The following is a 13,566-nucleotide window of genomic DNA, read 5'->3' on the forward strand; positions in this document are numbered from 1 at the left end:
GAGGAAAGGCTGTGCGGCCAGGCAGACTGTCATGCAGTTAATATAATATGATTTCCTCAATGACTTTGTGTTCAAGATGAGTGTGTTGTCATGCAGCTGCATAGCACAACACACTCCTTTTCAAAGTAATCCATGTCTTGTATCTGGGTTACGTGGGTCAAATGAGAATGGGAATGTTAAGCTAAGAAGTGCTTTGCTGTCTGTTTCACTTATAAGCTGCACAGGAGCAGCCATGCCAGAATCAGAATTTATGTGTGGAGTAATCAAAACCAAAACCAGTCAACAATTACTGGAGTTGAAAAAAACCACGTAGGGATGTGAGGTAAAGTGGTGATTTATTTTTCCTTTTGAAAAACAGGGGAGCAGGCTTTGTTTCACTTCAAAAATATGAAAGAATGAAGCCGTTTTTATGTCTTTTCTCTTTTTCTCTTTTCATTTTGAAGATTAATCAGCCTCTTTGATTTGCAACTATTGTAAGATGAAGTCCCACAGACCTGCAATTAGGAGTTAAGTCAAAGCAGGCTAGAATGACAAGAATAATCCAGACAAAACAGACTTTCTAGCACAATAATCAAGCTTTAAAGTGTTAAACTATCACACTGTGTTGCATTCACAATCTATATGCGGTGCAGCACTGCAAGTACTGGATTAACTGTGTGTGCTTGTGTGTGTGTGGGGGGGGGACTGGACTGCCAAAGGGATTATCCTTCATCTGTCTCTTTCACTAAAGGCCATATGTTTCTACACGAAGCCCCCAGCTCCACTGAGCAGCACACGCTCACTGACAGACCAGACCACACACTAAAGAGGCTCACACGGTAATGAATCAAGCACTACTGTATGTCTGCTTGTCTTATTAGTTCATATGCACATACACATACACATACACACACACACACACTGCCCTTGGGATTTGTGCATCACAGATTTTGGTCTCTGCCAAAAAGCCAGCTTTATATAGCATGTCAGCAAACCAATGACCCATATTAGACACGGCCTGTAACCATACACACACATCAACACATACACATGTAGATTTATTGCGTGTCTTTCCTGTAGTCTGTTATTTTACCACATGGATAATTATCATTTCAAGACCAGACATAAAAATCTGGGCAGCGGTGTGTAAGTATTACTGGCTGGATTTCCAGCCTTATTATATACCTGCCTGTCCAACATCACAGGATATGAACCTGCTTATGAAACTAGACCCTTTATAGCACTTTATATAACATTTATGTGCGACTTTTGCTGGAATACATTTAAATCTTTAGGTTGTCATAGTAAAAAACCTCACTCATTCATTTCAATCTAATCTCTTTATTGGCACCACTGTTTATACAATGTGATGGAACTTTATTGATCCATGAGTCAAATGAGGTTACTTTTGCAGCCACAAATAGGATATGGATAAATAGGATAATAGGATTCAACAGGGAATCAAAGCAAATAGAATATAAAAGCACAAATGGAATATGACATGAAGAGAAAATAGATACAGAAACAATATTGGCATAGCAGTTAGACAAATATATATTTTCCAAACCAGTGCAAAAAACTGTGTGCAGTACATTCATAGCATATTGATTGACACCTTGTCTGAAATAGTACATGCTAATAGAAAACAGCACCACTCCAGTTAGTGTGATTACAGGAGTTGTCTTCCTGTCTTGCCTGGGGTCTAAACCCATTCCCTCTGTCATGTAGGCAGCAGCTCAGGTGGCAGTGACACGCTCACACTGATTGACAGCAGTGGTTAACTGTGGTGTTGCATGCTAAAGTGGTAATCATTCAATTAACTGGAAATCAATGGCACCCATATGGGTGATCTGTTTCATTATTGCCCTGTCAGTCACATGGGGACAGTGGACTGCTTCAACACACACGCTGTGTTTTGCACATTTGCACATTTATTGGAAGACTGGCTGTGTGTTATGTATATCATTTTGCATTTTTAGCCTACTGTTGCTGTCCTGTGAAAACATGAGCAGTGCACTTGGAAAGTATGCACTTTTTTCACATTTTGTAATGTTTGTAATGTACACTCAAAATCCCATAATGACTGGAGTGCTGTGGTAAATTCAATTGATGATGATTTAGAAAGACACACATCTGTCTATATAAGGTCTCACAGGTGACAATGCACATCAGAGCAAAAACCCAGCCATGAGGTCAAAGGAACTGCCTGCAGAGCTCAGAGACAGAGGTGACAAAGAACTCGATGGTCAGTCTGGCTGAGCTCCTGAGATCCTGTCTGGAGATTGGAGATCACTGCAACTCTCCACTGATCGTATAGTAAAGTGGCCAGATGATAGGGTCTCCTCAGGGAAAAACACACGAAAGCCCACTTGGAGTTTGCAAAAAAGCACCTGAAGGCCCCCTTAGGCTGCAAGAAAAAAAATTATCTGGTCTGATGAAACCAAGATTGAATTGTTTGGCCTCAATTCTAAGCATCATGTCTGGTTTCCTTCAAACATGGAATGGGTTGTCCTTCTGGAAGTTTCTCCCATCTCCCAGGATCAATAGAGCTCAGCCAGAGTTACCATCAGGTTCTTGGTCACCTCTGTCATCAAGCCCTTCTCCCCTGATTGCTCATTTTAGCAAGGCAATCCTTTCTAGTCCTAGTTATTACACGCTTCCTTCATGTAAGAATTATGGAGGCCACTTTGCTCTTGGGAACCTTCAATGCAGCAGAAAGTTTTTTTTGTAGCCTTCCCCAGATCTGTGCCTCAACACAATCCTGTCTCTGAGCTCTGCAGGCAGTTTGTTTGACCTTGTGGCTTGGTCTTTGCTCTGATATACATTGTCAGCTGTGAGACCTTATACAGACAAAGACAGTGTGTGCCTTTCCAGATCATGTCCAAATCAACTGAATTAACTACAAGTGGACTCCAGTCCATGTGTAGAAATATCTCAAAGATGATGAAGAGACGTGGGAGGAACCTGAGCTAAATTTCAAGTGTCATAGCAAAGGGTCTGAATACTTATGTTAATGTGACATATCTGTTTTTTCCCCCCTTTTAAATACATTTGCAAAAAATTCTGTTTGTGTGTTGTCATTATGGGGTAGTGGTCTGAGTAGTTTCTTCAAAACAATCCTCTGTCAGCTTTGTGACAACTTATTTTGCTGATAATGTAATGAGTTTTTAATTATTTAAATTAGTTTTTAGTTATAATAATTATGTAATTAAATAATAATTATGTAATGCTGAGAAGCAGAGGACTTTCTCCAACCCTGAAGGAACACTTAATTTAGTTTTTGTTCTATCTTTTAGTTTCTCTGAAAATTCCAAAATCAGGGGATGTCTCCACTTGACAGCAATGCTGTATCTCAAAAGGACAAAAGCAGCAGTTTAAATTAGCAAAAATTTCAGCAGGTTGGAACTACTCTTCTTAACACAGGAAGTGGACACTGTGGGAGTGATGCAGCTCTTCTCAAGATGAGTTTATGGAGCTGTTCATCTGCTGTAGTACAAAAAAGGTAGGTAACACTGGTGACTCACTGTCAGTCAACATGTGTTAGTGTTAACATCGAGCATTGTTCATGCTAATCAATAGTGTGTTCATCCAAGGGCTGTGTACTGTCTGAGTTAAGTGGACTGCACTAACAGCTGGCAACTTTCTAGCCATATCGACCACTCAAAGCGCTGCACACTACAGGTCACATTCATCCCTTCACAGACGCATTCATATTCGTACAAAAACAAAGCACTTTAACACACACACACATTCACTCTCGGTGGACTGAAGGGGCTGGGGGATTGAACCCTGACCTTCCAACTGGTGGGCAGCCACTCTACCTCCTCTGCCAAAGATGGCCACAGCCTCATACTGAATATAGTGTCTATGTGGTATAAAATGTATCTTAAAAGATATATGTTGATAGATATTGATAATTGTATAACATCACTTAAATGTTGAATGTTTTGTTACCCTACAAACCACTAAATCATTTACCTCCTACATCCACTGACCTTGCTTCCTACATAATGGCTTCATTTTAGCTTCTCAATGTATGCATCACATCAACCAAAAAGTCACAAACATCCATCTCTGCTGTCACAGGGCAAATTAACATGGAAATTGGTGTGTTGCATTTTAGAATAAGGGAGCAGGGCTTTAAAATGATGCCATCCCCTCCCTTTCATCCTTCCTTTTCTGTCTGTGTCTCTTTCCTCTCCTCTCAGGCTCGTCGACCCTCTTCCTTCAGCCCCGGTGGGCGTTTCAGCCCTGACACTGGCCTAATGAATGAGCGAGGTGATTTATAGCTTGGGGAGAGAGAAAAGAAGGAAGGGATGGAGGGATAGGGGGAAATTGGGGGGGGGGGCATGGAAAGGGTAAGAGGTGTTGGGTCACGCTGTAGAAGGTCAGTAACGTAAATCTTCTCATCATCTTATCTGTTGTCCTTTCCTCGAGTTTGTTTCTTAATTCCACAGGCCCTTTGGTATGACTCATGAAACCTCCAAACATCATATGCATTATAATCTCTGTGAGGACGCATGGGGACATATGCCTTCTTCACCAGGGTTCAAACTCTCAGGGACTTGGGGGAACATAAACAGCATAAAAATCATATAATGGAACTCTTGCAGATGTCTGTAACACAGTTTTGTTTTTGACCCTTTAGGATTCTTGCAGCAGCAGTGCTACACAGTCCATTCAGAGGGTATCTGATTAGCAGCTTTTAGTCCTTTGAAAAAATTAATTGGTGCTTTTCGAAAACCACCCAATGTCTATCTGTTGGCCTAAAATCTATTAAATGAACATGGTCATATCTTATCTAATATATCCTATAGGATTAGACTGATGAATTTGATTGTGAGTTTATGTCTAAAAGCGTATCCATGTATTAATCCATTTCTGGGATGCGGTCTTGAGCCTATCCCAGACAACACTGCAGGGGCATTAATGATTTTACAAAAAAAAAAATGGTGAGAAAATAATTAGACTGGAAAGGTATTTCACTTTATCAGACCCAGCTAGCAGCATGTGGCAGGACATGCTTTCTTCCACAGACAGAGATAGAAATCCCATTCGATCTCTAGCTCTGAACTGTGACCCAATCACAATAAGTTAATATTATCATGATTTTACTCAAGTCCTCACACACAATGACATAATCTTAAAAGGAAAACAGTGGTAACTCTCTTGAATTGAATCCAATTTATCTGAAGTACAATAGAGAACATCATTCACATCTCAACAACTCTTGAAAAATGAAAATAATAATAGCAATAATAATAGCAATAATAATAATAATAATACAGTTTGAACCTATTCCCCCGAGGTGATGTATATTATTAAGATACTGAAATATTACAGGACCTATAAGTCCAGGTGAATAGGTCCTCATGTGTAAATTATTTAAGAAAAAAAAAAGTGTTTATTACACTACAAACTGTGTTATCACAACATAGACTATATATGAGAAAAAGAAAAAGAAATGTCAATCAAATCAATATATTAAACAGACATCCTACATGTTTTTTTCATCCTGCTGCCACCTCCACTGCCTCTGTCTGTGGACTGCAACAAAGCTGTGCTGCAGCATTTTATCATGTCCCTTTCAGCTGATCACAGACCACTGAGAGAAGAAATACACCCTCGGCTACTTGTGTATGTGTGTGCGCCTGAGCCTGTGAGTTAGAGAGTTTGTGTATGCCAAGACACGGCGAGCATCTGTAGAGCACCGGAGGGTAATGCATGCCTTGTCTCAGGTGGACAGCAGGAGGGAGTGTGTGTTGCACTCTCAGAGTACAGAGCTTGGCAATTTCATGCTCCTCGGTGCGTACAGCACACTCACCCAGGTGCAATGCACTGTGAAGTTGGACGAAGAATGAAGCATTAGGAGAATGAGAAGCAAACAGAACTGCTGCAATAAGGCTCAGTTTTTTTTTTATTTATTTAGCTCTGACTCCAGCTGAAGACTTTGAGAAGATTCTGAAAGTATTAGGTTTGCTTTGGGAGTTTTTCAGGAAGTTTGCACTGATGCACAAGTGCACACAGCTTCCAGCCTCCACCCTATGGATTACTTATTTGACTCACTGTGCATCAGGAGGAATCTCAGACCTTAATCTCCTTAACAGATTCCCCATTAGAGCAGCGAGGAATATAAGAGGATGGATAGAAAACTGAAAACATTACAGGTGAATGACTTTAGTTTTTGACGTTGCTACAAGGCCATTTCAAAAGTTCACAGTCACTTGACTTTCGTGTAACCACCACGTGACCTTCATGGCAGTTACATGGAAGTCTCAACTGTCTCAGTGACTGTCATGTGAAGTTTAAGATGCTGAGGTCTCTTCTTGGAAGAATGTCATCCATCACATGTGAAATCCAACTTATGAAATGATGTTTAGAATGTTTTACTTCACTTGTCTGAACCACATGTGCAAAAGTCACAATTAATTTCCAATTGATCATATTTGTATATTTTCTACTTTTCAAAATCAACATCTTACCTTTAACTTAAAGGACAGAGTTACAGTTTTTCCAAGTATTTCTTATAACAACACTCACATACCCATATGTATAATCTAACAGTTTCTGGTTGCTGTAGTCATTCTTGCTGTCCATAGAGGCTGAGAGGAGAATCCGTTTTAATGTGATTCTAATATTAGTGATGGGGCACAAATCCACTGTTCTCATTCTGTGCTAAAATGCATTCTAAAGTTCAGCTGGAACTAATATCAGACGAATCAAATGGGATACAGTCATTACAGAAATGCCTCTTTGTGTTACTGTCCCTCCACAGCATTGTTTCCAGGGAGACATACATAAAGAATTTCATCTGAACAAGACTATGACTTTGTGTGAACGATGTCCTCTGTTTCCTTCTCTCTCTCCCTCTCTCCCTCTCTCCCTCTGCGTGTTTGTTTCCTTCCTCCTTCCTGTGTGAATGGTGTGCTTCGTTTTGCCTCTTGCATGCTGTGCGCAGTCTGTCCTCTTTCCAGGTCTCAGTTCCTGTACAGGAGTTTGTGTGGCTCGGGTCAAATCTGTTTGGCAGCACTGCAGAGCTGCTTGACGTAACCTAGATCCATAATCTTCATTCATGTTCGAGATCCATTTTTAATGTTGTCATTGTAATTCTCCATACTGTAATTTTACTTCTTTACTTTAATTCTGTACATGATTTCTATGGCATGTAAGACTGCTGCTCTGTCAGAGGCCTCCTCCATTTTTGCTCATTTTAGATGGTTTCGTATTTTGTTGCATTAATTTTACCCGTTAATTTAGTTATCATTATAATCATTATTACTATTATTATTAGACTGGTGTTTATCCAGGTATGCATAGTATTGGGGTAGAGGCAATCAAAATGATTTTTTACTACTTTTTTTTATTATTATTTTATTATTTATTATTATTATTTTTTTTATTATTATTCCAGGTGGTTTGTGGTTTGCAGGATTACACAAAAAGTACTGAACCGATTTGCAGCAAACTTGGTGGAGAGATAGGGCAACAGTACAAGATAGGGCTTTTATTTTTCTATCATAAGAGCTGGACAGTATGTGTGTGGAGTGTTTGGCTTTAGTGGAGGTGTGCACTTCTACTTAGTACCATTCTAGTTGTAAAAGTGACCATTCCAGATAATAGGAGCTAACAAGTCATGGAAGGAACAGACATTACTCACAAAACATGTTCTAAAACTGAAAATACACACCCCAGAGACCTTGGATGAAAAAGCAACACTGTTTAATAGACTGTAATACACTTCCTGAAAGCTGTTCCACAGAAATGAATAAAGGCTCAGATCAGCAAATGTATTTTATTGTACATTTACAAAACAATGAGAGTACAAAAAAGTCAGCCCACAGACATTTTTTTTTGTTTGTTTTGGAAGGAGTATATGCAAATTTCATCTCACAACTGCAGCAAACAGTCCCTCAGATGAACAAGGGGAGGGGACCAGAGAGGAGCGGGGAGGGGTTACAATCAAACTTTTATAAAGCCTGTCTGTCTGCTGGCACACCAGAACAGTTTGCTGCAGAGAAACCAAAGGAAACATAGAAAAGTATGACATTCTTAGCGGACTACATAGGTGCAGGGGTCCCAGTGGGGAAACGCTCAGGCAGAGGCGTCCTTCCAGGAGCGAGAACCCGCTCGTTTTGGCTTTTCCGACCGCCCCTCTCAACCAGCAAACACACTTTGTGCTTCATATTTTCTGTTGTTTTGCCATCACAACAAGAGAGTGCAACAGTAGTTAATGCTTTTCCAAAAAGTATACATTTTGACAAAAAAGGTTGGCACATTCAAGAAGACATGAGCTTTTTTATAACAGACTTTTTTTTTGTTTTACATTTGTAAGTTTTTTTTCTTTTTTTTTTTTAACTTCATAAATACAATATACGTCTCTTTCCCTGTATCCAGAGCCCACAAAAGAACAGTACAGACACAGGTATTTACAAATCAAGGGAGAGGAATGAACTCAATAGCTCATAAATAATCATAGTAATACCAAAAAACAAGATGTAAAAGTCCATTGTTCTTTCTTTCACAGCTATGACAGTCTGGTTTCCTGACACCTGAAACTTTTCCTCTTGTTCAGCTCATTGTGTCCACGGTGGAAAGATGGTGGATGATGGAGGCATCGATGGTACACTGACAGAGTCACTGGTGTCCTTATCTCATTTCCTGTAGACAGAGAAAATATGTTAACATCAAGTTAACATCAAGTGCACTTAGACAGTGGCTGCTTAAGGACAGGAAGCATCATCACTTTCTCTTCTTAAAGTTTTATAGCCCCCTCTGGGATTTACATCACTCACTGTCTGAGCCTAAGTCTGCTTCTGCAACAATCTGCCCTCCTGATTATGGTTTGGTCTCACAGTGGGTCAGTTTTGTCATGAGTGTCATGAGAAGACTGCTCTGTCGTCAGGGATAAGGCCTTAAATCTATTTCCTCTCCACCTAAATTCCATTTCCTAATAATAACTGATGTAGATTTTCATGTGTTTCCCAGAGCAGCTCCTCAGAGCAAACACATGGCACACACTGTTCAGTACTTCTTGACACCAGCTTTTTGCACAGTGTTCCAGAGGCTGCAAAAACACTTTCATACATCAAATACTGTTGTATTTCTGTATCAAAAATATATGAATTACACTTTGCCTGTTGCAAACAAAACACAAACAAATCTTTTATACATGGAATCATTCACTGTGAAAATAAAGCTTGATGTGCAGTAAACAGTCAGAGCCTTTTATCAACGTTTAACACACAGATCACACATATTAAAACTTTAAAAAGTGTGTGTATGAAAATGACCTCAATGAAGATGTAACACGCTCAAGGATAGCAACACCCACCCACCAATCCAAGACTGACCATCCGGGGTCAAAGTGCAAAGATTGCAGTCAGCAACACCACAGGAAGAAGGGGTAACCTGATCCAGGCTTCCTGAGGCAACACCCCAAACTTTATTGCGGAGGAGGTTGTGCTTTCATGTCGCTGACAAGGCGTGAAAAGGCCAGTGAGGTGTTCCTTACAGCTCCACAGGGGGGTGACCTGTGAGGCACCAGATACAAGGGACCTCTGTGCGTGCATGTGTTGAGAGCAAGTGAAAAGAGCAATTGTGTCCGTGTGCGTCACTTTTACAAGTCGCTTTGCCACGTTCCCGTGTCAGATGTGTGTCGAGGTCAGTGTGGACTGACCCGTGACAGGACCATCCTTTCTCTCTCTCAGTACACAGGCAGCTTTATGACGCCTCAGGTTACAGCATTTAACTTAACAACTACAGCACTAAAAGACAGCATCAAAGCTGCCACACAGTAAATTTACACAGTAAATTCTATTGGCTCACTTGTAACCTGTGTGATTGTTGCTATACAGGAAATTTAGATCTAAAACCTTTTTTCCATTTTGTTGATTTGCATAAAGCTTTTAATGGAGCTTTTTTCAGTTTGGTACTGCTACTTCAAGTTAAGTAAAGGATCTGAACAAAGTTCAGATAATGTTGTAAAATAACAATTTGAAATGTTCAGATCACAGTTAAATGTGAAATGGCAGTTTGTCATTTTCAAACGACCTTTTCCAGTTTCCTTTTTCTGTTTTAATAATAGTCTGATTATCATTTGAAGAATAGTAAAAATGATTATGATTATGTAATTGCACATTTCTCTTAATTTTCAATTTTGCATTTAAATTTCTGGGTAAACTTAACCTTCATAACAAACCATTCTATTGAACAAAGTGTCTCTCTATTACAGGAAGCCAGTTACTGATTTTTTTTTTTTTTTTTCCTCTGCACTTGACCAATACAGTGACACCGTTTGCTGATTTGGTTATGATTCTGACTTCAAGCAACTTTCTATGTTCTCTGTCAGTTACTACCCCTGTCTACCTGCCGTAATGTAGAGGGACATGTCAAACAATGTTTGTAAGCTAGCATGAAATCCCCGCAGAGCTTTCCATTCAGCTGGCACAGCTTGTTCTGCCATAAAAGACACCGACTTGTCGTGAGAGAGTCTGCAGGGGGTGCATTTAAAGGAGCACTCCCACAGCGAACTGAGGCCTCAGAAGTGCACTCCACTGAGAGCAGTGGGTGTGCACGCTTAACACTGTTTCCTACTGTAAAGCCTATCCTGAGTAGATGGTAATGGCAAATCTGTATGTATTAGCCTGAGAGCTTGTTAGCGTGTGTGTGTGGGCAACAAGGGAATGTAGGAGCTCTTTTCATGCACCCACATGAACTGTATAAGATTATGTGTGTTTTATGGAGTGCAAGTGATGATATGTAGATAAAACTAAACCACATGAACCTCTCCATGGAAGGAGCAGCCTTTGTTCCCTTGCTCATGAATATCTGGAAGCATCAATTATTAAAACCATCTGAGAACAAAAAAAAAAGAGAACATTGACTCTTGCACAGATAAAATCATTTGCGTTGGTGTATTCTACCTCGTTGTGTTTCCTGGCCGAGTTGAGCCCCCGGGAGCCCGTGGAGCCTCTCGATGAGGAGCTTCCTGTGGTCGAGCAGTTACTGGACATCTGACTCCTGGAGAGGTAACCGGCCTTACTACCATACAGCATCATATCCTCATCTGTGGAGGCAAGGAAGATGGGGTTAACAGTGAAGTTTGGAATCTGTTCTATTCCAGGAAGCACAGTTTCTTATTGGAAAAATGAAGGATTACATTAGACAAACATATCTTCTGGAGAACTGGAGAAAGAATTTAAAGCTGCTGTGGGCAGTTCCTCTGGGCTACAACACTCCTATTGACTGAATGCAGCCCTCACTTTTTTGACTGGTTCAATTTCTGCTTCTGTCCCTTAACTTCTGCTGTGTCCGAGTAAAATGCTGCAGTCCTGATTGGGTCACACAGCCTGCTACACATATCTGAACATTTTGGAAGAGGTCATGTGGTCTGACAACACCTCTGCACATGCTGATACCAACTTAAGCTTACAACTTCCTTACCATTAGCTCAACTAGCTTACTTTGTGTTGCAGCAGCAGCTCAGTGTTTTGATGGTGTACATCAACATTATCGTATTATTACTGTATGCAGAAACTAGTGTAAATATTAAATATTCACAGATGGATGAAATTTGCAAAATTTAGCACATTCCCAATTCCAGTGTGGACAGGAAGTCAAAAGACAAAATATCATTCAGTCCATGCACTTGCTGTTGAAATGCAGAGGGTCAGTTAAATTCATATTTGCTTGGAATTAAGGAAGGAAGGAGGAAATACTGTGCTGCTGCAGTGAGGCATGATACAGCAGAAATGTGGAATAGGTCCTGACATGATTACAATGATACTATATTTGACTCTATTTTAAGTCATTTCACTCCATCTCTCATTTCTACAAGGAGTGAAATGGAACTCACTCTCTCTGTCCTAAGTTAAATTCTGCTAACCTTAAGTAGAGATGCTGTGAAATGAGTGAGAAACTAAATTACTGAAATACAAGGCTCTGCAGAACTTTGTCTTACTGTCAGCGTGTCTTTGTCCCGAGCCTTTTCGTTGGTGGCTGCTGCTGCTGTATTCACTCCTCTCCAGGGAGGACAGAGCACTGTTCCCCACGCTGTTGGCCTCCATGCACCCCTGGGGACCCTGCAACCTGTCCTCCTCTGGGGGTGGCTCTGGAGGTGGGGGCAGGTCTAAACAGGCATAGATGGAGGAAAAATCATACATGAAAAAAAGTTTGGAATAGGAGGAAGAAATTTTTAAGCTAATTTTAGTGTCAGGTTTCTGTTCAGAATAGATTTATATTTCTTTAAAAAAATAGGAGAACATTTTGTATTTGTTTTTGCACATAATTGAGAGAACCCAAGAGACTAGTTACAGTGTTGTTTTCTTTTAGAAAGCTGGTATATTTAAATTAAAACACAAATTTCCTGACTCGCTGATTGGTAAAATAAGAATTCTGATTATGTGATTCACATGCAGCTATGCACTGTTTAATTGGTTTCAAGGTTACCGGATTCACAATGCAGCGCTGCTTTTAGATTATTATCTTTTCCATCATGGTGCGATGGTTATCTGCTAAACATATGGTATGGTGTGTGGAGGAAATCAGAGTCTGCAAACTCAGATTACAAGTTGGATTTATGTATATAATCAAGAACATTGCCTTGCCTTCAAATCAGTCATAAATATTCAGTCGCAGATGGTGCTGCAAAATATCTGTGTGTATGTGCTCGACTGCAGTGATGCATTTTTATTCACTCACTGACAAAGAACAATAAATAATGACAGAAAATGACTGTGGACATAGTAGATCTGCATTTGCAGCTACTAAGAATATTTTGTACATAACTGTGCTCCAACAGTTTCACTGTCATGTTCATGCAAAATAACATCCCCTTCTATCAATGAATTGTTCCCCCTATGTTTGATAACACTTAGTGAATTTGAGAAAGTAATTATAAACAGAAATGTAAAAGTTATCATACAACCCTATCTGAATCCAAACTCAAACCCCACTCACCTCCTTGTATATCTCTTCTGTATGCTGAACTCTTAGACACCTTTTTCTTCACTCGTGATTTTTGGTTGGGAGGAGTGCATGTATCTGCTGGGGATGAACGACTGTGCACTGTTTGTGAAAAAGGAAAAACATTAGCATCAGACGGTGTTTTTCTTTCTCCATACTGAACAGACATGGAGTATTTGATGTATTTGATGCATATGAAAAATTTGAATTACAAACAGTCAGCCGGCAATGTTGTGTACGGTGCATGCATACATGTTTGTTTAGCTTACACGACCTTGCATGCTAATGTGCACTTGTGTCTGTGTGTTGCTTGTATGTGTGAGCGCATGGCACTGCCAGTCACTTTACCGGGTGTAGTCGTGCTGCCGTTGTCTTCATTCTGAGCTGGCCCCTGGCTGTGGAGGCAGCGATGGGCAGGACTTTGGCACTGGAGAGTGCCAACCTCTGATGAGCCGTGATGCTGTTGGCCGGAGAGGTTGGGGTTGGACTGGGTGAGCGATGGGCTTGGCGCCTGGGGAACTGGCACTGGACCGCAGGGTAACCTTCTGCTATGGGAAGCGAGGGCAAAATGTTACTGGACCGAACAAATGAACTGAATCGGAGGCTAAATCTTTGCTTCAGAGT

The 13,566-nt window shown here is 40.4% G+C and overlaps 1 protein-coding gene across 1 annotated transcript in view; it reads right to left on the reverse strand.

Annotated features, from left to right (window-relative positions):
* Nucleotides 1-7,752: 7,752 nt before the first annotated feature.
* robo3 (roundabout, axon guidance receptor, homolog 3 (Drosophila)) overlaps nt 7,753-13,566 on the reverse strand; it is a 77,289-nt gene continuing 71,475 nt past the window's right edge. Inside the window, 5 exon segments of the mRNA XM_018692098.2 lie at nt 7,753-8,637; nt 10,902-11,044; nt 11,939-12,106; nt 12,937-13,044; nt 13,291-13,487. Coding sequence (XP_018547614.1) covers nt 8,626-8,637; nt 10,902-11,044; nt 11,939-12,106; nt 12,937-13,044; nt 13,291-13,487 — 628 coding nt within the window. The 3' untranslated portion in view covers nt 7,753-8,625.

Source organism: Lates calcarifer, linkage group LG20 (assembly GCF_001640805.2).
Source record: "Lates calcarifer isolate ASB-BC8 linkage group LG20, TLL_Latcal_v3, whole genome shotgun sequence".
Taxonomy (NCBI): Eukaryota; Metazoa; Chordata; class Actinopteri; family Centropomidae; genus Lates; species Lates calcarifer.